The sequence below is a fragment of the Equus caballus genome, chromosome 9 (genome assembly GCF_041296265.1).
Source record: "Equus caballus isolate H_3958 breed thoroughbred chromosome 9, TB-T2T, whole genome shotgun sequence".
Lineage (NCBI taxonomy): Eukaryota > Metazoa > Chordata > Mammalia > Perissodactyla > Equidae > Equus > Equus caballus.
The window spans coordinates 36,546,048-36,569,272 of NC_091692.1; the positions used below are offsets into that span (position 1 = coordinate 36,546,048).

Consider the following 23,225-nt stretch of genomic DNA (forward strand, 5'->3'; position numbering starts at 1 on the left):
TTAATACAATGGAATACTATATAGCTATGAAAATGAACAAACTGCTAAATGCAACAAAATTATGAATTTCACAAGCATAATATTAAGTGAAAGTGGTCAGGCAAAAGAGAATGCATATTGTATGACTGCTGTATGATTTTATTTACACAAAGTTCTCAAACATTTGAAGGAGTCCACTGCATCAGAAGTCAGGATGATGGTTACTTGGGGCAGGAGGGATAGGGAGGAAATGGGAGGGGGATGGGGCAGTCAGGTACAGACTGCATTCTATTTCTTGGACTGGACAGAAATTACGCACTCACTTTGTGATTATTCATTGAAATGTATACTTACAATCTGTGTGTGAGCCTGTATGGATGTTAAACTGTTCAATAAAAAATGTATTAAAACATAAAATAAAATAATGCAAGCTACCCTCTGATATCCTCAGCCTGTTAGTGAAGAATTTAAGTAGAGACTGACGATCGCTCGCTATGGATACAATGAAAAGATCTTTCCTCTGGGAGGAAACTAACTTAAAGATCTGTAAGTCAACTTCAAATCTAAGAATTTAACAGATAAATGAAATTTTTCAAAGTTGCCAATAAAATTAATAGTTCGCTCTTAAAACAAGGCTGCTCAAACTTTCCCTCAAAAGAAATAAGATTTTCTTCTTTTTGTGGTAAACATTAATATCCTCTTCAAAAGAAAGCAAACATGATATCCTTAATTTCTGATCCATTAATGACCATTTATACTCCTGAAGATCAAAACCTATTATGTCTTAATTCATGCTTTTTACTCCCCCAAAGTGATTACCAAAGAAATATTAATGTGTATTATCCCATTGTTACATAATACCTTTTACTAAAATTATATTTTTAAGAAAGATAAAAACAAAAATAGTCAGATTTTATAACAACACACCACTTAGGCAGGAATCTTGATATGGTTGTTTCTCCCTCAAACCTCTTCCCGAATTATTAAAAATTTGCTGCCAGAAGAACAAACAAGCCATCAGAGACAGTCCAGTGATTCTGTTACATAAAATCTATGTCAAATCCTGGCTTTCTTCCCCTGGCATTTCTCTATAATAAAGTGACAAAAATGTTCTTGATAAAAATGTCTTTAGAGACAAACTCACAGTTGGTGACTACTGGAATCAGTTCTCTGCACTCACCAGGGAGGGTAGATATGGACGATGTCTTGGGGATGTCCCCTGAGGTAGTGTGCAGTCTCCTTGGTGAAGAGAACCTTCAGGCTAGTCCCAGGGGCCTCACCTTGAGAAGGGCTGTCAGCCTGCAGCTCCACTAACTGCTCACATATGGCAATTTGGATGGAGCATTCCTCATGTAGCTCTAGAATTTTCACAATTAATATATCAGATTTTCTACCTAGAAGGTGAAGAAAAGAACAAAAGCACAAATAAACTCTAAAGGATATGGTCCAAGGGTGAATATAAAGTGTCATGAAAAAAAGAATCACATTCAGATAGCTTTCTTAACCTGGAGAAAATGGTCTGTATGATTTGCAAAGTAAGTACAGACTCTCACATGCTCACTATAACATCGTTTTAAAATCAAAATAGCATGTACGTTGCATTTAAAATATATATATCAAGTAACATAAAAAATAGTCCTCTATCATAAAGAAACAGTCTGGCTCATAAGGAAAACACAGACCCATCATTTTATAGAGCATGTTTTACTGGAAAATTTGAACCCTTTTGATAACTACAACAAAGGGTGTATGTCCATCTGTTGATCTTTCTTATATGCCCCCTCCACCTCATTACCTGCTTTGATTCTTTACTTTGGAATGATGCCATACAACTGTCTGGCTGCAATTGTTCTAACGATCACAAAGGTTAAAAGTTGAGGATTTATATGGAATGGATTTAAACGGGTGAAATTCAATCTAGATTGAAGTACTGGCTTGAATTAAATTAGCCATGTTACATAGCATTTCAACACCACAGTTTTCTCATGTGTAAAATGGGGATCATGCCCCTGCCTCAATTAACATTTTTAAGAATCAAATGAGACAAATGAAGTTGACCATGTGCATAGCCTATAACCAGGAAATCCTAACTATATACCCTGAAACTCTGTCACATGCACCAGGAGACCTAAACAAGAATGCACATCTTGATACTGTTGTAAGAACAGCAAACTGGACCCAGTATAAATCAATAGGAGGATGGGTAAATGGTGGTGTATTCATACAACAGAATACTATACAGAAGTTAATGTGAGGGAACCAGATCTATATCTCTTAGCATGGAGAGACCTTAAAAACGAGAGGATAAATAAGATATGTACAGCATAACACCCATAATGTTATTTTTTTAACACAAAAACCAATAAAATATTGTTATGGATACATATGTAATACAAGTATATAAATATGGACGAGCAAGATTCATAGAAAACTCATGATAACTGCTGTATCTAAAGAGAGAAAAAGAGGAGTGCGACTCAGAAAGGAAACCCAAGGGATTTCAAACTTATCTGCCATATTGTTTCTGTTATAAAAATATGTGAATTTAAAAAGACAAAAAGATTAAAATGTGTTATTAATCCTAGGTGGGGAGTACACTTACATTTTCCATTACTCTGTTTTTTAATTAAAATAAATGAACTAAATGAGATAACACAAGCTAAGTGTCTAGCATTATGCCCTGCTAATAATATACACTAATATGAGCTTATCACTTTAGCCAACTGGTTAATAGTGAATAATAAAAATTTAAATTTAAATAGTGCCAAGTTTTTAGTTATATAGTTTAATTTCATTTCCATTTTTTTCTCCCTTTCACTTTTTCTTCAGTCATTTTCCACTTGACTCTAAATTTTCCACATCTTCCTTTCTCTAAGGGCCAAAAGCATTCTCACATATTAAGCAAGGCCACAACACCTCCCTAGAGCACTATCTTAACTACTATTTCCTAAGGTATGTATCTATCTTGCTACTATTTAAGGTAAAGAAGGAAACGGAATGGGAGAAGGATATGAGCAAGCACAATGTTAAGCTGGTACTGGTCACTGTGGACAAGGGAAGTTGGGGAGCAAAAACGAGTATTAAAGAAACACACTGACTAGGAAGTGATCCTTGAGTCTGCTCTGTACAACAGGTATTTCTTTAATAAAAAGGAGCTCATCCTCAATTGATGAACAGGAAAGAAAGTTAGGATAATGTGAAGGTCACTTGGTGCACACATTGTTTTTCCTGGGAAGGCAGCCAGAGCAGTGGGTGGAAAATTAGGGTCTTCAGCAGCAAAGGGAAAAGCCCTGCGTATAGAGGCTGCACTAACCACAGGAACATTTTTAGACATATTTTAAGAATTTTTAAAACTTGTACCTGTACTCAGAGTCATCCCCAATACTGCACAGCCATCTCCCTTGTCAACCACTGACAGAGCTGCTGTCCAGAGTTCCAGGGCCACCTGTGCTCTCTAGTACCTGCTATCCTACTTGACTTCAAGTGGGCCAGCTGAGCACACACTCTCGGTTCTGTGTGCTTACAATAATTGCTGTGGCAGCCTCCAGCCATGCTCAGCTGCCTGCCCAAGCAGCACAAGTTCTCTCTTCAGGTCTTGTGCAGCTCTGATTAAAAAGTGATATAGATTTTCAGCGGTCTGTCTCAACCTTACAGTCCTCATAGACACTGATGGATTTTATAAAAAGCAAGATATTGCAGAAACACATAAATAGTATTATAGCAGAAAAACCTACATATCTAAGATGAATCACACTACAACTGACTACAGTTTCTTTGAAGATTTTAATGATAAATCCTGACAATATTCCCATAACTGTGAATTCTGCTCAAGATCTATAGCACCAGATATCTAGTAGAATAAACATACTTTATGATACTATCACCATAGCCCTGCAACACTGTAGTATGCTTAGTGACTAAATATGTTTGGGAGGGAATGACAAGTGGCGCCATCCTGACAGCACTACAGGGCTGGGAACAGCACAGTGTGCTCCTTGAAGCACTCTAAGTCTCTCCTGCAGAACATCCTCCGACAACAGCCTTAGGGAGAAACCAGTGGCCTGACTTCCCTGAAGAAAATAAGGCAATGCAATTTCCCCTTTGTCTGAGGGAGAAAAAAGCATGGGGTAACCTGAGATAAATTACGTATTTGAGGCAAGCTTTCAATCAGAACACAAGAGACACCAGTTTTTACAAATGAAGATTTTTTTGCAGTTAGATGCATGGAACATAAACGGCCATTTCTGTGCCACTGGGCCAACATTTTCCACAAATGCTGTAAGACTCAGCCAAAATATCACCTCATCCAGGAAGTGTTCCTGAATCCCAGCCAGAAGCACCTATTCCTTCCCTTTGAAATCTTCAAATACCTTATACTTATCTTTCTTATAACAGTGTCCTCATTTTTCTTAAGATTTTATTTTTTCCTTTTTCTCCCCAAAGCCCCCGAGTACATAGTTGTGTATTCTTCGTTGTGGGTCCCTCTAGTTGTGGCATGTGGGATGCTGCCTCAGCGTGGTTTAGATGAGCAGTGCCATGTCCGCGCCCAGGATTCGAACCAACGAAACACTGGGCCGCCTGCAGCAGAGCACGCGAACTTAACCACTCGGCCACGGGGCCAGCCCCAGTGTCCTCATTTTTAAATGGAGATAGTTTTACCTATCCTCAAAACACTGCAAACATCAGGAAAGACAGAAAGCCTACAGTACAGGGCCTGGTCCATCACACATGCAATAATGGCAGCTGTTGCCTTCATGGTCACTCTTGTTATTACTAACTTTTCAAGGCATTTTCGAATCTATTATCATACTTGATTCACAATAACCCTATGAAAAAGGGAAGGAAGATACTACTCGCCCTTTTTGACCGATAAGAAAACTGAAATAGCTGCTTACATGATTTTTTTAATGTCTGAGATGATTACTGGCAGGTCTAATCCTAGAAACTGAGTATCCTTATAAGTCAAAGACCAAAATGTCTCTTGGGTAAATGCCAGTTAAAGACAGGAAATTGTGAGTGAGGTTTTTACTCCTACTTCATTATGCTAAAATATAGGAATTGTTTAAAATGTAAAGAAAGCACATCGGGTTGAGAAATGGAGTCCAGTGAGGCTCTTCCTGTGTTTGGACATGGTCAGGATTTTCAGCACTGAAAAAGAAGAAAATAAGTTGTCATAGTACTAAAGAGTGAAGAGAACGTGCTACAAAGATCAAATGGAGAACACACATTTTAATATATAACATAAAAGATTTTAAATAACTAAGAAACAGAATAGAAAGATTTGTACAGAAAATATACCACAAGAACTAGCAATTTCTATGCATACATATATCTAGCAGATGAAATGTAAAATTTAAAATGTAAAATACTTAACTCAAAGGTTAAGATTTGCTGAATGAATGCATGAATGAGTGATTTATTTTATCAGGTAACTGCTGTTTAAAAAGTCTATGGTTTTATTTATTTATTTTTTTTTTGAGGAAGATTAGCCCTGAGCTAACGGCTGCCAATCTTCCTCTTTTTGCTGAGGAAGACTGGCCCTGAGCTAACATCCATGCCCATCTTCCTCTACTTTATATGTGGGAGGCCTACCACAGCATGGCGTGCAAAGCGGTGCCATGTCCGCACCCAGCGAACCAGTCGGGATCCGAACCAGCGAACCCCGGGCCACCAAGAAGCAGAATGTGCGAACTTAACCGCTGCACCACCGGGCCAGCCCTAAAAAAGTCTATGGCCACAAAAGAATTGAGTAAATGATACAAAAAGAACATATATTTGTGACTACTGGGTTAAATGACTTATTTGAAATATAGGCAGCAGGGGTCCATTTATATGCATGTCAACTCAAATCCTCCAAGTGGGTTATGTTGATGAATTAATATATACTACGAGGATAACTTTCATGAATACCTACACAAGAAATACAAGAAATTAATAAAAACTATATAAGAAAATACCATGTGGAGCAAGTTAGTAAGTAGTGAGAGAGTGAAATCATTCTCCTAAGAAGGACATAAACATCTGTAAGGTTTTCTAGGAGAAATACTTTTCATAATATAAATATTACACTAACTTTAAGTCGCTCCCCTTAATTATCAAAACATTGACCATATAGTAATTTGGGATTTCCCCCCCATATTAATACTTTGTCTCTGTCTTCACAGATATCCCAACAGGCTAGTCCATACAGTGTCTTGCTTTAAAATGTATGTCCTACTATTCTCTGAATCTGGTACTTTTTCTCTCCTTCAGGCCAAATCATCAACAAGTGCCCAACATTCCTTTGTTCCTCACCCATCACATACGTGCACACAGAGACAGAGACTGAGGGGTGGGCGGTGGTGGCGAGACAGCACAGGAATGGTCAGGAATGGACATCGGGATTTTCAAGTTCACTTGCTTCCCATGCAGATACAACCTCTGTCCTTAACAGATACTCTGACACTGGTTATCACCAGGAGTGATTATAATTTTCCTTGCTGGACCCACGCTGAATTACCACAGTATAATCATTTCACATTTTATTCTTTTTAAAAGGTATTTTATAGCTCCCCCCCCAAAATAATACATGCATCCAGTACCAAAATGGTCTTATTTGGGGTGCTTCTGTTAGTTACTCGTGAAATTTTAAATAATAATCTTTAATCAACTCTATGTCCTATTCTATTATTTTTGGATAGTTATGTAGGAACTCCTAGCTTTGTAAAATGAAGAAGGGCTTATGCACCTTTCCACATTATCCTCTCAGTGTGCCACAAAATTTTTTGTTTTTTGTGGAAGAGTAGCCCTGAGCTAACATCTGCTGCCAATCCTCCTCTTTTTGCTGAGGAATTCTGGCCCTGAGCTAACATCCGTATCCATCTTCCTCAACTTTGTATGTTGGACACTTACCACAGCATGGCTTGTCAAGTGGTGCCAGGTCCGCACCCTGGATCCCAACCAGCGAACCCCGGGCCGCTGAAGCAGAACGTGCGCACTTAGTTGTGCCACTGGGCGGCCCCGCCACACAATTTTAATTCCACTTTCATTGTGAAGGTTAACGTGCACAGTGTGTGATATGCCAAATCTCTGTGTTCTGACCATAGTCTGACTTTAAGAGTTAAAAATAATCAACAAATTATATTAGCACAATTATATAAACAGAGTTCAATGCCTGACTAGAATCCTAGGAATACATTTCAATGAGAACAGCCCTAGCCTCAAGGTCAAATTATTTGACTGTAATAATTCTTATGCTCAATTAGGCCCTCCAAATGCCAAAAGAAATAGGATTATCTTCTAGTGGCCTCAACACTCCCATTAAAAGTCTCAGCTTTCCCCGAAAGTTCACTCCACTTCTTTAGAGAACTCACTTCTGTTCTGATTAGAATCAAATGCAGTCTTGTCTGAACCTGGGTGACAGGTTAAGGATAGGAAATCAGATCAGAAGGTCAAGCAGGGAAAAGACAAGTCCTATACCATTGTGTGGACTTGAGGTATTTCCTCTAAGTGTGACCGAAAGCCATCGGGCAAGGCATTATGATTTGCTTTGTTGAGAGTAGACTAAAGGAGCAAGGGAAGAAGTAAGGAGACAAGTTAGAAGACTACTGTAGCAATCCGAGACAGATGATGGTAGCTTGGACCTGCGAAGTGGTGACAGAGATGGTGAGAAATGGTTGAAAACTAGATATACTTTGAAGATAGAGCTAATAGTAGTAGTTGATGGACTGGAATTAAGATATGAGAGAAAGCAGTTAAGAATGACTCCAGTGTTTTTGGCCTGAGCAAGTAGCATAGCGGTAATGCCTACTGAAATAGGGAAGGTTTCTAGATGAGCAGGTTTGTGTGTGTGTGTGTGTATGGGGATGGGGGTGTGGGCAAGGGAGAATACTGGTATCAAGACAAGAGTTTTAGATATATTAAAATTGAGATGTGTCCTAGTTATTACAATAGCCTGGCTCTAACTGAACTCCCCAGTTTAGTACCTGACTATTCTGACCTATTACTCAGAAGGCCCACCAGAATGATCTTTTTAGGTGTAAATTTAATGACAGCCACCCCAGTACTTGCACTCTTCAGTGGCTATCCACTGGATAAAATCCAAACTACTTTCCACTGTATAGAAATGCTTTTGTTACCTGTTACTTCTTACAGCTCTAGCCTCAAATTCCACAGCTCTACTCAAGTATCTTTAGATTACTGCTATAACAACGTGAAAAATATGCTATACTTCAAGAAAGAGTTTCATCACCATCTCCCTGGCTAGCTCTCTGAACACAACTCTCCTTTTCCATCCAGCAGAATTTATTACTCTCCTTTATGTCAACATTGTACCTCTTATTTACCAAGATTTTAAGATATACAATGAATAACTTCATCTATTAAACCATGAACTCTATGCTGTACCTGGATCAGTATCAACAAATATGTATGACCTGAATGAACCCTAATACAAATTGTTGTAAGAACTTTGGGGACTATTTTTTTAGTCTTGATTTCACTGCCAAACAAGATGATTTTGACCTACCTCCTCTTATCTCAACTGGACTTGATACGTACCCAGAGAATGCAAATTAACTGTGATTCCAGTGATGCTCCAAAAAGAAAAATAAACAAACAACACATTCCAAAATCAAATCCAAATGATGTTTTATCTATTCACTGTTTCTATTATATCACAATTTTTTTCAATAACATGCATTGAAAGTTGAATTGTATTTATTTATACATAATTATACTATATTTTCTTTTGAGAGGTTACAACTTTGCCTAATTTTACCAACGATTCCCGAACACCTAGCAATATTATGCTCCTCTGAGTATTCAATAAGTGAGTCTCTTACTACTTTCATCACTGTTGTATTATTAATACTTGGTAAATCAAAAATTTTAGTTTTTGAGTGAATGTTGTAAGCTGCTATCAGATTCAATTCACAGATAACTTCACGATAAAATTCATAAAGCTCTTAGCAGGAAGTACAGATTATAACACCTAAAAACTAAGTTCTGAAGAAATTCACATCTTTACCCTATAAACAGCACAATTATTTTTTGTTTAAAATTTATGCTCCCTCATAAAATTTTAAGTCATCTGGCAATGATGAACAGACACATTTCTTAACCACAACTGCTTACTGAACTGTAAACAATTGTGCTTTCACTTCTTGATTCCACATTTTTTTTTGCCTTTTCCCCCAGTTTAAAATATTCTTCACCAAAAGCCACAATAATTCTAAGCATGAAACAGATATCTGAAATCCAACTCTAAAAAAAAAAAAAAAAAAACTAGACAATACTGACCAGGCGATTGGACTATTCAAAGTCCACAGCAATGAGAACAATCATAATTTAGCAGCGCACACCAGCCACCTGGGATTATAGTGTCATAGTGCTAGCACTAGGCATGTCACTGTGATTTGTTCTGCAGGGATAGACTGTACTGTTCTGTAGAGGGTGAATGGGCAATAGAAGGTCCCATTTTTTAAGGAAATCCAAGGGAGAAAAAAAGCATGGAAAGACTCCAGGCAGGCAACAGATCCCTAAGCAAACTTTATACAAAACCAGACAAAACGGGGTACTCTGGAATGAATGTTTGCGTTCTCCCAAAATTCATATGTTGAAGCCTTAACCCTCAGTGTGGCTGAATTTGGAGATAGGGTGCCCCAAAAAATTAATTAAGGTTGAATGAGGTCATAAGGGTAGGTCCCTGATCTGATAAGATTAGTGTCCTTCTAAGAAGAGACAGCAGAGATCCCTATCTCTCTGAGCTGAGCACAGAGAAACAGCCATATGAGCACACAGCCAGATGTCCGCTGCTACAAGTCAGGGAGAGAGGTCTCACTAGAACCTGACCTTGGTGGCATTCTAATCTTGGACTTCCAGCCTCTAGAACTGTGAGAAAATAAATTTGTGTTGTTTAAGCCACCCAGTCTGTGGTGTTTTGTTATGGCAGTCTGAGCTGACTAAGACAGATGTTGGTACCATGAATCGGGGTACTGCTGTAACAAATATCTAAAAATGTGGAAGTAGCTTTGGAATTGGGTAATGGGTAGAGGCTGGAGGAGTTCGCAGGTACATTCTAGAAACATGGACATTAAGGGTGATTCTAGCGAAGTATCAAATGGAAATGAGGAATAGGTTATTGGAAACTGGAGGAAAGGCAATAGCTATGGACTGAAAGTGTCTCTCCAAAATTCATATGTTGAGGCCCTAATCCCCAAAGTGATGGTATTTGGAGGAGGACAATTTTGGATGTAATTAGGTCATGAAGGTGGAGCTCTCATGAATGGGATTAGTGTCCTTATAAGAGACACAACAGAGACGATCTCTCTCTTCACCATGTGAGGATACAGGAAGAAGGCAGCTGTTTACAAACCACGGAGTTGGCTCTCACCAGGAACTGAATTGACTGGCACCTTGAACTTGGACTCCCAGCCTTCGGAAGTATGAGAAATAAATATCTGTTGTTTAAGCCACCCAATCTATGGTATTTTGTTATAGCAGCCCAAACTGACTAAGATAGTAATTTTTGTTATAAGGTGGCAAAGAACTTTGCTGAACTGTGTTCTACTGTTTTATAGAAGACAGAACTTATGAGCCATGAGACTGGATATTCAGCAGAGGAGATTTCTAAGCAAAATGTTAAAGGTTTGACCTGCGTCCTCCTGACTTCTTATAGTAAAATGCAAGAGGAGAGAAATGAATTGAAGAAGGAATTGTTAAGCAAAAAGGAAGCAGAATGTCAAGATTTGGAAAATCCTCAGCCTGTCCATATTGCAAAAAATGAGAAAGCTTGTGGAGAAAAGAACACGAAGGGTGTGGCTAGGCTATCACTTGATAAAGAGATCATGGGATTTTACAAGCTGAAACACTGCTGGTTTGAACTGCAGGAGACAGAGACCAGAGGAAATGAAGGCAGGCTGTTCTTACATTCTGCAGGACAGAGCAACAGAGCTTTTCTGTGAATACGCACCACCTTCAAAAAAGGGAAGGACCTCAAAGGCGGTTCTGAGATCATCAGGACTTCCTCTCTCACCAGAGGCCCAGTGGGCAGGGCCGCTTATTTCTCCTGGGTTTCAAAGGGTGGAGTTGCCTCTGGTTTAGGTGGGCCAGGATGCTCCCTCCCTGCCTCAGGGGTGGCATCTTTGCAGAGAGCCACACACAGGTAAGAGGCCCAACAGAGCCATGGGGGTGATGCTGCTGCCTCGGTAGACCTGGAGGGCAGAGCATCAAACAAAAGAGGATTTTTCTTGAGCCTTAAAATCTCATGGAATTTGCCTTGGTTGTGCTTAGGACTTATCACCCCTTCCTTCCTTCCTACTTCTTCCTTTTGGAATGGGAATGTCTATGATATACCTGCCCCAGTACTGTATTTGGAAGCACATAACTTGTCTGGTTTCACAGCCTCACAGCTGTTGAGGAATTTTGCCACAGGATGCATTGTACCTAGAGTCTCACTCATATCTGACTTAGATGACATTTAGATAAGACTTTGAACATTAGACTTTAGAGTTGATGCTGGAGTGAGTTAAGACCTTGGGGGCTGTTGGGATGGACTGAATGTATTTTGAAGGTGAGAAAGACGGGAATTTGGGAGGACAGGGGCAGAATGTTATGGACTGAATGTTTGTGTGCCCCAAAATTCGTATGTTGAAACTAACCCCCAGTGTAGCTATTTTTAGATATGGGGCTTCTAAGGAAGGAACTAAGTTTAAATGAGGTCATAAGGATGGGGGCACTAATTAGACAGGATTAGTGTCCTTATAAGAAAAGACACCAGAAAGCTCTCTTTCTCTCCCTATGCTCACAAAGGGTCATGTGAGCACACAGTCAGATGGCAGCTGCCTACAAGTCAGGAAGAGAGCTCTCACCAGAACTGAATCACACTGGCACCCTGATCTCAGAAGCCCAGCCTCGAGAACTGTGAGAAATAAATGTCTGTTGTTTCAGCCACCCAGTCTGTGGTACTTTGTTATGGCTGCAAGCCAAGTGAGATGGGGAGCTATTACAGGTTAAACTTCCTAAGGTGTGATGCGTATATGACCACCTAATGTGCCTCCTGACCCCTTCTACTCTAAGCACCCACAAAGAAGATCTTCTTTATTGAAAAACTTCCTCATTTTAAACACCTTATTTCATAGTGCTGTAGGTAATATTTTTGGCTTGGAAAATAGGATTAAAATGGTGTCCAAAAATCACACTGAAAACAACTTTTAAATGGCCATATGGAAAGCTGGCCCCGTGGCCGAGTGGTTAAGTTCGCGTGCTCTGCTCCAGTGGCCCGGGATTCACCGGTCTGGATCTGCTTTCAAGCCATGGTGTGACAGCATCACACATAGAAGAACCTGAATGACCTGGAGCTAGGATATACAACTATGTACTGAGGCTTTGGGGAGGAAAAAAAAGGAGGAAGACTGGCAACAGATGTTAGCTCAGGGCCAATCTTCCTCACCAAAAAAAAAAAAGGCCATATGGCTACAGAGAAAGTACAGAAATAGATATTTAAATATCTCTATTTTTCCAGGAACTCAATTATCAAATAGCAAATTACTAATTGTGGACGGTTAGTATAGTCCTCTAGAGTTTAGAAGCTCACACCCACTCTCTTCTAAACAATCCTAAAGAATGCCAGAACTACATATGCATCTATGTAAAATAGCACACCCACTGCAAAGCCAACACACTATAAATCTGTGTAGCAAAACGAGCTGAAAATACACTTACTGATGTGTTGACAGAATCTAGGGTGTCCCTACTGCCATGTTATTCTTGATACTTACTCCAATATCAACCCTCAACCCCCTTCCCCTCCATAACAACTATTAATAAAAGACATTGCAATGAATGACTTCTAATTCATCAGTTAAGTCATTTTAAATTGGGTCCAAATAGGCAAAATCTGCACTTAGCCAGAGCAGTGTATGTCCCAATAGGAGTACAGCAAATTCACAACTACTAAACAAAGGTAGGTAATTTTAGTCTTGGGTGCTATCTCCTTCCAATGACATTGGAACAAACACGAACTGGGAAGAGAGGGAAAGGAGAGAATTTAACTTAAGGATTAAAAATGAGATGGTGTCATCAAAGTGCCTCTCTTGAAAGGCATGCAGTGAGAAACTAGGGAGCTACAATCATGGAAAGTGCAAAGGAAGTAAAACACACCAGGGACTATGAAGTGAAAACGCTCTGAGAGTGACTTTACAGGGAACAAGGCACGAGGCAATGGGAAACAGCAACACAGAATTTTAAAGTAGAAATAACCTAAGGCTTAACAAAGTCAACTTTTCTCAGTAAAGAAACCAGGACACAGATCAAGTGACCCAAACAGGTCTTCAGTTCCAGCAGAGTTGGGGACCAGAACCAACATCCTCTGACTACGACCAGTTTTGCACTCTGGTGTCATGTAATATTTTAAAATTCACCCCTGACATCCATTTATTTACTTCATCAACACTTCCTGAGTTACCAGGCAGTGCTCAAGGTTGCTAGGTAAGCCCTAGGCATCTTTGTAGCGCTTTGTACAATTATTATTTACTAATGCTTTGTGTAATCATAATACAACAGGATACTGGATATAAAGTTTTTATCATGAAAGACACAGCTGATCCAGGCAGGAGGTATTTAGTGTGGTGCACATATGTAGGGTGGCACAGAAAGAGGGCAGTGGGAAATGAGACCATGACAGGTAGGCTGAGACCATGGCCAAGATGTCACACCCTAGAGTTTAAAAGTGATGAACATTTATTACAAGGATAAGAGACAGTCAATAGAAATTTTTTAAAGCAGAAGAGTGATATTATCAGATCTGCCTCTTAGGATGATGATCCTAATAGACTGAAAATGAGGAAAGGTCAGTGGCAGGGAGATCAGATGGAGACTGACACCATAATCCAGGCACAAGGGAATTCAGGACTGAACTAGTACCACATGGGATCAATGAAGGGACAGTTCTGATGTGGAATCACCAGAATCTAGAGACCAGATAGACTGAAAAAATGTACAAGAAAGCCCAATCAAAGACGGCTCGGTTAATGGGCCCGGGGAGGCAAGTGCCAGGGCGTGCTGGGTCTGAGGAGCCTGGAGGACGCTTTGCAGGTGGGGCCAGGGCTGGGCTAGGAAAGTCCGCAGGACACAGAGCTACCAGGCCACCTGGCAGTCTGTGAGGGTTGGGGGCAGCATGGAGATCCCTGACGATCCATGAAGGGCACAAAGAACAAGGAGAGGGCCTACACAGAAGCCTAAAGAACACCTTGTTGAAGCTGCACACAAAGGAGTCAGCAAAGAACTGAGAAGAGGCAAACCAAGAGGGAGCACAGTCATTGCAGGAGGGACAATCAGCTGTGTGAGTGCTTGATGAAGAGAGCAGTTAGCACACTGGTGAAAAGAAGAGGCATCACACTGGGATGGAAGAGGTGTGAAGGTGGACCTCAGGCTACTCTTTTAAATACTATAATAATACAAAAGCACAGTTTCTAACTTTTTCCAACTTTACAAGGCATTTTACTACTCTAAGAACTTGTTCATTCTGTTTGCAGGGTGAAAAGTTTATTTTGTAATAGAAGAATTTATCAACCACATCTGTTCAGAAAGATAAGTAGTACTATATGATGAGCAGCAACCTGTTCTCAGATCACCTATTTCAGTAAGATTCCTGCTGCATGGGCTGCCAGAGCAGCCATCTAGCCTTGGCAATCTCTCCTGGAAGACAAGGTAAAGTCCAGTCTGAGCTTATACTTTCAAATATGCTTCTTCAGGCATGGGATCCCAAGTAGAAAATCTATAACCGCTCTGAAAATAAAAATGAGCTGAAGAAGTTTAGAAAACTAGATTGGTTGAAAGGTTAAGATGACATACATAAGATTTCACAGCATGGACAAATGCCAGTAAGATACTGAACTAGGCTGCAGGATAAAAATGACAATTAGTTGAGCAAGCCAAAGAAAATGCTGCCTTGCCAATATCAATACTTTTCTAAAGGTCAAAAACAGGATTTTTAACATATAGATAATTTTTGTCCTTAACGAGGTCTCACTTTAACAATATGAATGTATTTCTAATAACCGAGCCACATGTGGAATTCAAAGGAAACATGTTTTACCCACTATATAATTCACTTAGAATGGGCTAACTTTGCTATCTTATTTTTGGATCATTTACAACAGAAAATAGAAATAAAGGTCTTTTAAACCTCAGGTCTATGAGAAAACAATCTCAAAACTGTAGAACTATTTTTCTTTTCATGTAAAAAGAAATGGAGAAAGCACAGATTAAATAAATCTACAGGAAACCCAAAAGCATCACTTAACTCTGCTGTTACTAAACTTTATTTCATAGATCTTTAGGTGGAAAAATTCACAAGAAATAATTTATTTCTAGGAATGAAGGTAAAAATGGATGTGGCAGAAGCAGCTAAGGTGTGACAAGTATGTTACCTAGACTTTAAGTTTGGTATTAAGCATCTCTTCCTCTATTTTTTTTAATAAAATTATGAAATAACTTGAGATTATGATTGTCAAGTAAGGACTCTTTACTCTTCTGTTAACTTACACTTAAAATGATCATTGGAAATTATAGTCATTTGGGAAAACCAGCTCTCACAGTGGACAAACTAATATCATAGTTTGTTTCCTGACTTGAATAACTCAGCCAAGAGTATTCAAGTGAATTCTTCTCACCCATAACTAGAAAGAACCAAACAAAATACCACTGCTACTCTGAAATGTGGCTATGGATATAAAACAGGGGAAAAAATAAGGCTTAAATGCTGTAATTGGCACTCTGGTTTTATTGGCCAGAGGGAAGCTGGAGATAATCCAGAGACAGCTCCCTTGACCTGAGAGGGAAGGGGAGGTGAAGAAAAGCAAGTGCAGCAAAGCCTCTCCAGCCAAATGGAGCTCACAGCAGGCTTTCTTCAGTTGAAACAAAGGGTGGTAAATAAGGTAGATCAACAAGTTTAAGAAAAAATTTTAAGTGACTTTTTAAAGACTGAACTACGAAACTAACAAGACTTCTTCAATCCATGTCATTCTCATTTTGTAAATCTAAATAAACATATACTGTTTTTCAAACTTGTCATATTATGCCAAAAATCCCCTATGCTCCCATAGAAACTAAAGAGTTAAAAGGCATAAAATATTGCCAAAAATCGGCCAAATTAAATGAAAAACTCATCACATACCTCTTTTTCTTAGTTTTAAACACACAATATTAGGAGACTTAGATTAAATCATGTATTTTCTAACAATTATTTTTCAAATAAATAAAGGGATCTTAGTTTACCAACAAAGTGGCTTTAGTAGAAATGATCAGCGTAAGATTTTCTACCCCAAGTTACTCTTTAAGTATGAGAAAGTACTGCATCAAGAAAATTAGGGATATCTTTTAGACACACACATATCTTCACAGAATTCTTGGTTCTTCTGCCTGTTCACACCACTGTTTCTGTATAGAAAATGCTGTCCTGACATTCCTTCTTCCTCTCTCTACTACTCAAGTGGTGAGTCTGCAACATGACCCTATTTCAGGGGCTCCCAGCCTCAGAGGGGCCCCTTGAAAGCAGTGAGAAAGATGCAGGGACCAGATTTCTGGCTGCCTGTTGCCAACGAGGCTGAGGAGACCTCATTCCATGGGTGACAAAGCCACTACTCAGGATTAGCTTGAGGGACCCTGGGGCAGAGTGTTCTGAGTCTCAGCCTTGTTTTGCATCAGAAGCACAGAAATGCTCATGTAAGGTCCACACAGGTAACAAGGAGAGATCCAGGAGGAGCACCTAATAGGAACCTGTGCTGGCATTGGAGATTACAAAACAAAGCTTCTTAGTGTGTTCACGGCTAAGCATGCTCAAGGACAAAGAACAACTATATTCTGCATTTTGAAAAACTGCCTCATTGGAAAAACCAATACCGTTATTGAATTTTTCACTTCCTGACACAAAAGTGTAAATTTTAGTGCTTCATAACTAAAATTCATGGTAGAATTCTCTACCATTTCACATTTTCCTCCTTTCCTCTTTAATTGTGAAAACAATGTTTGGTTTTGACAAATTTCTTCCTTTACAAAAGGAATATTTAAAAAAAAATCCTGTCCCAACACCTTTTCCAATCATAACCTTTGTTAACGATTTTCTACAACTTATCTTATATTTACTGACAAATAAAAATGGCAAGCAATAGGATATATTGGAGTATATGAGGAAGCCATTTGGTATAAACCTAATTCGGCCTGACTTTTTTTTTCAAAAGGGCCTGAATGTGGCTATTGAGCATGCATTGCATATCTACTTAGACATTTCCTATGGCCAGAACAAAGGCCCTTGAGATAAAGGTGCAACTTCCCCCCACATTAGCATTTCCTTAGGGATAAGCATTTTTCCTTAGGCTAGGAACTGATTGCTGCACTCACCTCCCAGCTCACCTGTGACCACCCAGCTGGAGACAACAGACTGCCACCCTGCTGTGTTCACCTAGACAGCAGACCTACCTGCTATTTCCATCAATCGCTGTGCCTACAGAGCAGTCTCCGACTATTGTAAAAGGGACATTTCAATCCTATGTGAAACATCCTCTTTGAGGGTATATAACCACCCTTATACCCCCACTTCTTTGGAGTGCTCTATTCCTTTGTGGAAAGACTCTCCCGGGTTATAATCCTCAGATTTAAGCTCAGAATAAACTCACCCAAATTTTCATTTATAGATTGGATATGGATTATTTTCATCGACATTACTAATACTTTCAAACTATTATATAATGTGAAGAAAGTCCAGAAGCATTAGTTAGAATTGCCCAGAAGCACTGTCCTGAGTATTTTATTATAGGTAACCATTAGAATAAGGAATAGTATATGACATCTTTCAATTTCTCTTGAAATTTTATAAATAAAATATTCTTCAAGGAGTAATTCATTGCAATCATTCTCCTTTACAATTCCTCAGGAGTAATAACTTATTCCATTTGGCTTTGCTTGTTTCTTTTGTCTTATTTTCCAAAAACATACTTCAATAAGTACATAGTAAGTACAAAGCAAAATTTTGCAGATGTTATTAAAACATCTTCAAGTGTTTTGTGTTCTTCTAAAGAATAAAGCTTTAATATTTTAAATAAGCAAGAAAAAATTTATAATGTTATGATAGGATCACACAGTTCTGTCAGTGACGGGGAGATATTTGTGGCTTAAAGTTTGAATGAAAGAAATAAGAGACAAAGTAAAACAAAACATGTTAAAATATGATGGCCACCTGCCAATAAAAAAATAAAGAGTTAAGGCATCAATTTACTGTATTTGTCTAGCGAGTAAAAAAATTCTGAAATTAATAGAAAACCATCTATTTCTATTGTTTGAGTAGTGGTGGTTATAACGTACTTGTTAAGCTGCATATCTATTTTTGCTGTACTTTATTCTTTGTGCTATATTTCAACACAAAATAGGGATTTAAGAAAAGCAAATATTCACATGGTTGACAAATAAAAATGGCAAGCATTAGGATATATTGGAGTATATGAGGAAGCCATTTGGTATAAAACTAATTCGGCCTGATTCTTTTTTTCAAAAGGGCCTGACTGTGGCTATTGAGCACGCATTGCATATCTACTTAGACATTTCCTATGGCCAGAACAAAGGCCCTTGAGATAAAGGTGCAACTTTCCCCCACATTAGCATTTCCTTAGGGATAAGCATTTTTCCTTAGGCTAGGAATTGATTGCTGCACTCACCTCCCAGCTCACCTGTGACCACCCAGCTGGAGACAACAGACTGCCACCCTGCTGTGTTCACCTAGACAGCAGACCTACCTGCTATTTCCATCAATCGCTGTGCCAACAGAGCAGTCTCTGACTATTGTAAAAGGGACATTTCAATCCTACGTGAAACATCCTCTTTGAGGGTATATAACCACCCTTATACCCCGACTTCTTTGGAGGGCTCTGTTCCTTTGTGGAAAGACTCTCCCGGGTTATAATCCTCAGATTTAAGCTCAGAATAAACTCACCCAAATTTTCATTTATAGATTGGATATAGATTATTTTCGTCGACATGGTAAAGGCATTTCAAATCAAAATTCTGTTGCATCCCTCATTTTCCAAGGCTTTAAATTGCACTTTTATATTTCACTGTTTGAATAAAATGTATACTAAAGAAACAGCCTCTTATTGGACTTAATAAACTAAAAATATCTTTCAATTACAATGATTTTGTCCAATAGGAAAAATATTTAAAATATGGGCTATTCAGGCTAACAGGTACATGAAAAGATACTCAACATCGCTAATCATTAGGGAAATGCAAATCAAAACCACAATGAGACATCACCTCATGCCTTTTAGAACAAGAATCACCAAAAAAGAAAGAGATCAATGCTGGCGAGGATGTGGAGAAAAGAGAACCCCTGTGCACTGTTGGTGGAACTGTAAACTAGTGCAGCCACTACGGAAAACAGTATGGAAGTTCCTCAAGAAATTAGAAATAGAACTACCATAGGATCCAGCTATTCCAGGTCTAAGACTATATCCAAAAGAAATGAAAACAGTATGTCAAAGAGATATCTCACCCACATATTCATAGCAGCATTATTTACAGTAGTTAAGACATGGAAACAATCTAAGTACCCATCAACAGATGAATGGATAAAGAAGATGTAGTAGATATATACAATGGAATACTATTCAGTCATAAAAAAGAAGGAAATCTTGCCATTTGCAACAACAAGGATAGAGCCTGATGGCATTATGCTAAGTGAAATAAGTCAGACAGAGAAAGACAAATATTGCATGATCTCACCTATATGTGAAATCTTACAAAGAACAACAACAAACAAAAAAACAGCAAACCAAACTCATAGAAAAAGGAAAGAGAGCAAATTGTATGAAAGTGTTCAGAAGGTACAAACTTTCATTTATAAGATAAATAAGTACTAGAGATGCAATGTACAGTATGATAACTATAGTTAACACAGCTGTATGGTATATATGAAAGTTGTTAAGAGAGTAAACCCTACAAGTTCTCATCGTAAGGAAAACAAAGATATTTTTCTTTTTCCTTTTTTCTGTATCTATATGAGATAATGAATGTTAACTAAACTGTGGTAATCATTTTAACAATAAATGTATGTTAAATCATTATGCTGTACATCTTAAACTTATACAGTGTTGTATGTCAATTAAATCTCAATAAAACTGGAAAAAATAGAAATAGGGAAAAATATAGGCTATTCAAAATCTCTGTTGAAAATATAATTTTTCTTACAAAAATTAGTAAGTAACAAAACCTCCACTGTTCCATAACTCTTTAGCCACCTTCTTTTGATATTCTGGCCTGGAAACTAGACAGAGGCTTGGTGTCCACTGTAAACCTGAAGCTCTCCTCCCTGGCCTGCCCAGTGTAGCAACTCCTCACTGATCCTTCATTATGCCAATCTGTACCTATATTCTTTCTTTGCTTATCATCTATCTAACCCACTAAAACAAGTTCCATGGGTGCAGTGATCAGATCTTAACATGGTGCACAGTCTCTGGTACATAACAGGCTCTCAATAAGCACTTGTTGAATGAATAAATGAACAATGATCTGTCAAGCTCCTTATCTGTGACTCTCTCTTGCCACCATCTCATCTCCACCACCAGATTCTAAGCACCAGCAAAACAGCAGCATGGCAAAAGAACATTTATTTCATATAACTAAAGCCAACACAGAAATATGGGCACACAAAAAATTTTCCTCTGCATAAGTAATGTACCTGAGAATTTTACAGAAAAAGACACTCTGAATATTACTTGATTGCTTATCATCTTCAACACAATTTAAAGGAGAATCAATGCTTTTTAATTAGCTAATTGAAGTGACCTTAAACATCAAAAAAAAATAAGCCTTTCATTTAATAAGAATAGGCAGTGAAAAACTTAAGATTTAAAAGAATAGAGGCCCTGTCTCCTGTCTGCAAATCAGTCTTCTTCATTTAACAAATAATCTCTGACTCTATAGACTAGAAAACAGAATATTTTGGATATATTTATGATTCAGAAGGTTGGGGTGACATGTGTATGCACCGCTTCACTCAGTGTCTGGTAGGGAGAAGCATTCAGTGGGAGCCATCACTTATATTATCTGCATCAATCTGAACTTCAGTGCATCATCTCAGAAAAACTTTCAAGTCTGGCATCCAGAAATCTAAGGAGAAATAGTAAACAGCAGATATTTCCCCCTGAATTTAGAGACTGTTCTCTGCAAGAGAAAATAACAACAACAACAACAAATAAAAACAAAAGCCCCCACAAAACAACAAAAACTCTGAAGGGGACATGTGTAATAAAATGTGGCATTGGAAAAGCAATAAAATAGTAAATGTAATTTTGCAAAAATCATGGTGGGGAAAATAAGGAAATAATTATCCTCAATGAAAAAAGACTAGAAAATTAAAACTATAAAACAGAAAAGAGAAAACAAGAACTCTTGAAATCTGAACTTACTTTAAACAGACACACTAATAGTCCATGGTTAAGTTATTGTACGGTCTGGCAGTTGGACAGCATCATGTGAATTTATTTTAAGGAGATTCAGTAAGTTCATCTAGGTGAGCGAGTGTGGACTGTTTGCCAACCAGACAGGGAGAGATACCCAGGGCTGGCTAGTGGTGTGAGTGGAAAGTGAAGTTTTCCAGGTGGCAGTATCAAAATGCTGTGGAGCAGTGTTGTAAAAAGGCATTGAGAAAAGTTACAGTATTTTGTGGCCTACACCTTACAAACTTTCAGCTGATCATGACCCAGTGGCCAAAAGGTAAAACAAACAAACAAAAATCCTAACACAAAAGCTATTAAATGCTCATACCAATATAAATAACTTCACTCTTTGCTCTTATAATACTAATCTAAATTCAAGACAATATATTATTTCTGAAACACATACATACGCACATACACACACAGAAAACCTACAGTATCTCTACCTTCACAGACATATCAAAGACTGTTCTGAAGTAAGCACTCACACATACACACACTTGGTGAGCACTCTCAATATATTTGATAGAGGCAAGTTGAGGAAAAAGAAACTCCAGAGAGAATTCTGCTTTAGACGAAGTACTGCACTACATTGATTTTGCCTGTTTCTTTCTCTCCTCCTGCCCCCACCCCCCGCCAACCTTCCTTCTTAAGTTTAGATGGAACTTTTACGAGCAAAAATCTCATGAAAAATAGTTTACCTGAAGAGCATCATTTGTTTTTTGGTTTTACTTCTTTTTTTTTCCTCTTTACTCTCTTCCTGAACAATATGAGGAGTTCACCGGTTTCTTCCATCTAAGAATATCTATAACTAGTTTTATTTTTAAAAACTTAGATATGAAACACACTGTGAAAACATTTGCTGCACTGTTACTAAGTAGAGGTTGAACAAGGGGCTCGGTGCACTACCTTGGCTACACTCACATGGACAGAACTCAGACACGTCATGAGCTCATGTTCTCAGTGCCTGCCTCCCAAACAATCTACCTAAAACGAAATGGGCCATGACCAAGGGACACTGAGGCAGGCTGACTGATGTAAACCTGGCTTTGCCACCCACTAGCCAGGGACATGCCTGTATACATTCTCTTTGTCTCTAAAATAGGATCAGAGGACCTAACCGGAAGGCCTGTTGTGAGGACTAAATGAGCTAATAAACACGGGACATGCTTTGAATATCACTTAACAAATACTGGCCACTGATCCAGGCAAATGGCAAAGCAGTGTTGGAAAAGTGTTTCCCCTCAAAAAGGAAAAAAAAAATGTTTCTTGAAGAGAAATCCAGAAAATATTTTTCTCTTGCCTCTATAATCAGCCATCCTCTATTACATAGCCACATTTTAAAATGTGTACTTCTAAGGCATCACCTTGGAAATGAAATCTAGCCATGGCTTCAGGCCCTAAGTGGGCTGGCCCCTGCCTCCCTCCCTCTTCTCTGTGTGTCCTCTAACACACCCACCTGTGCTGGCCTTCATGAGCACCACATATGCTTCTCTCTGTTCTTTAAACAGCCAAGTTCAATCCCTCCTCAGTGATCACAAGAAAAAGCCAAGGAAAGAGGCACACATTTAAAATTTATTCAAGTCTGAAGAACCTTGAGATATATGTCTTTTATATGGAAATGTAAGAGAAGGCACAAACAAGGAAAACGAAACTGATTATTAAATGGTATAAGTGAGAGTTACAAAACAGCTCAGAAAAGTAAGTTATCCATAAGGGAAGAAAAGAAAAATTTAAATCCACAAACCAAAGGTATTAAAAATTTTTTTTTAAAGTCAG

The 23,225-nt window shown here is 38.5% G+C and overlaps 1 protein-coding gene across 41 annotated transcripts in view; it reads right to left on the reverse strand.

Moving 5' to 3' along the window:
- SPIDR (scaffold protein involved in DNA repair) overlaps positions 1-23,225 on the reverse strand; it is a 472,172-nt gene that overhangs the window by 276,525 nt on the left and 172,422 nt on the right. For 40 of the 41 annotated variants that reach the window (XR_011421318.1, XR_011421317.1, XR_002810355.2 and 37 more), the window contains one exon: positions 1,160-1,373. The exons of the other annotated variant lie outside the window; for it this stretch is intronic. Coding sequence is in view for 36 of the 40 variants with exons in the window: in XM_070221582.1 (XP_070077683.1) it covers positions 1,160-1,373 (214 nt within the window). In the remaining 4 variants the exon portion in view is untranslated. The remainder of the gene's footprint in view (positions 1-1,159; positions 1,374-23,225) is intronic. 41 annotated transcript variants of the gene reach the window in all.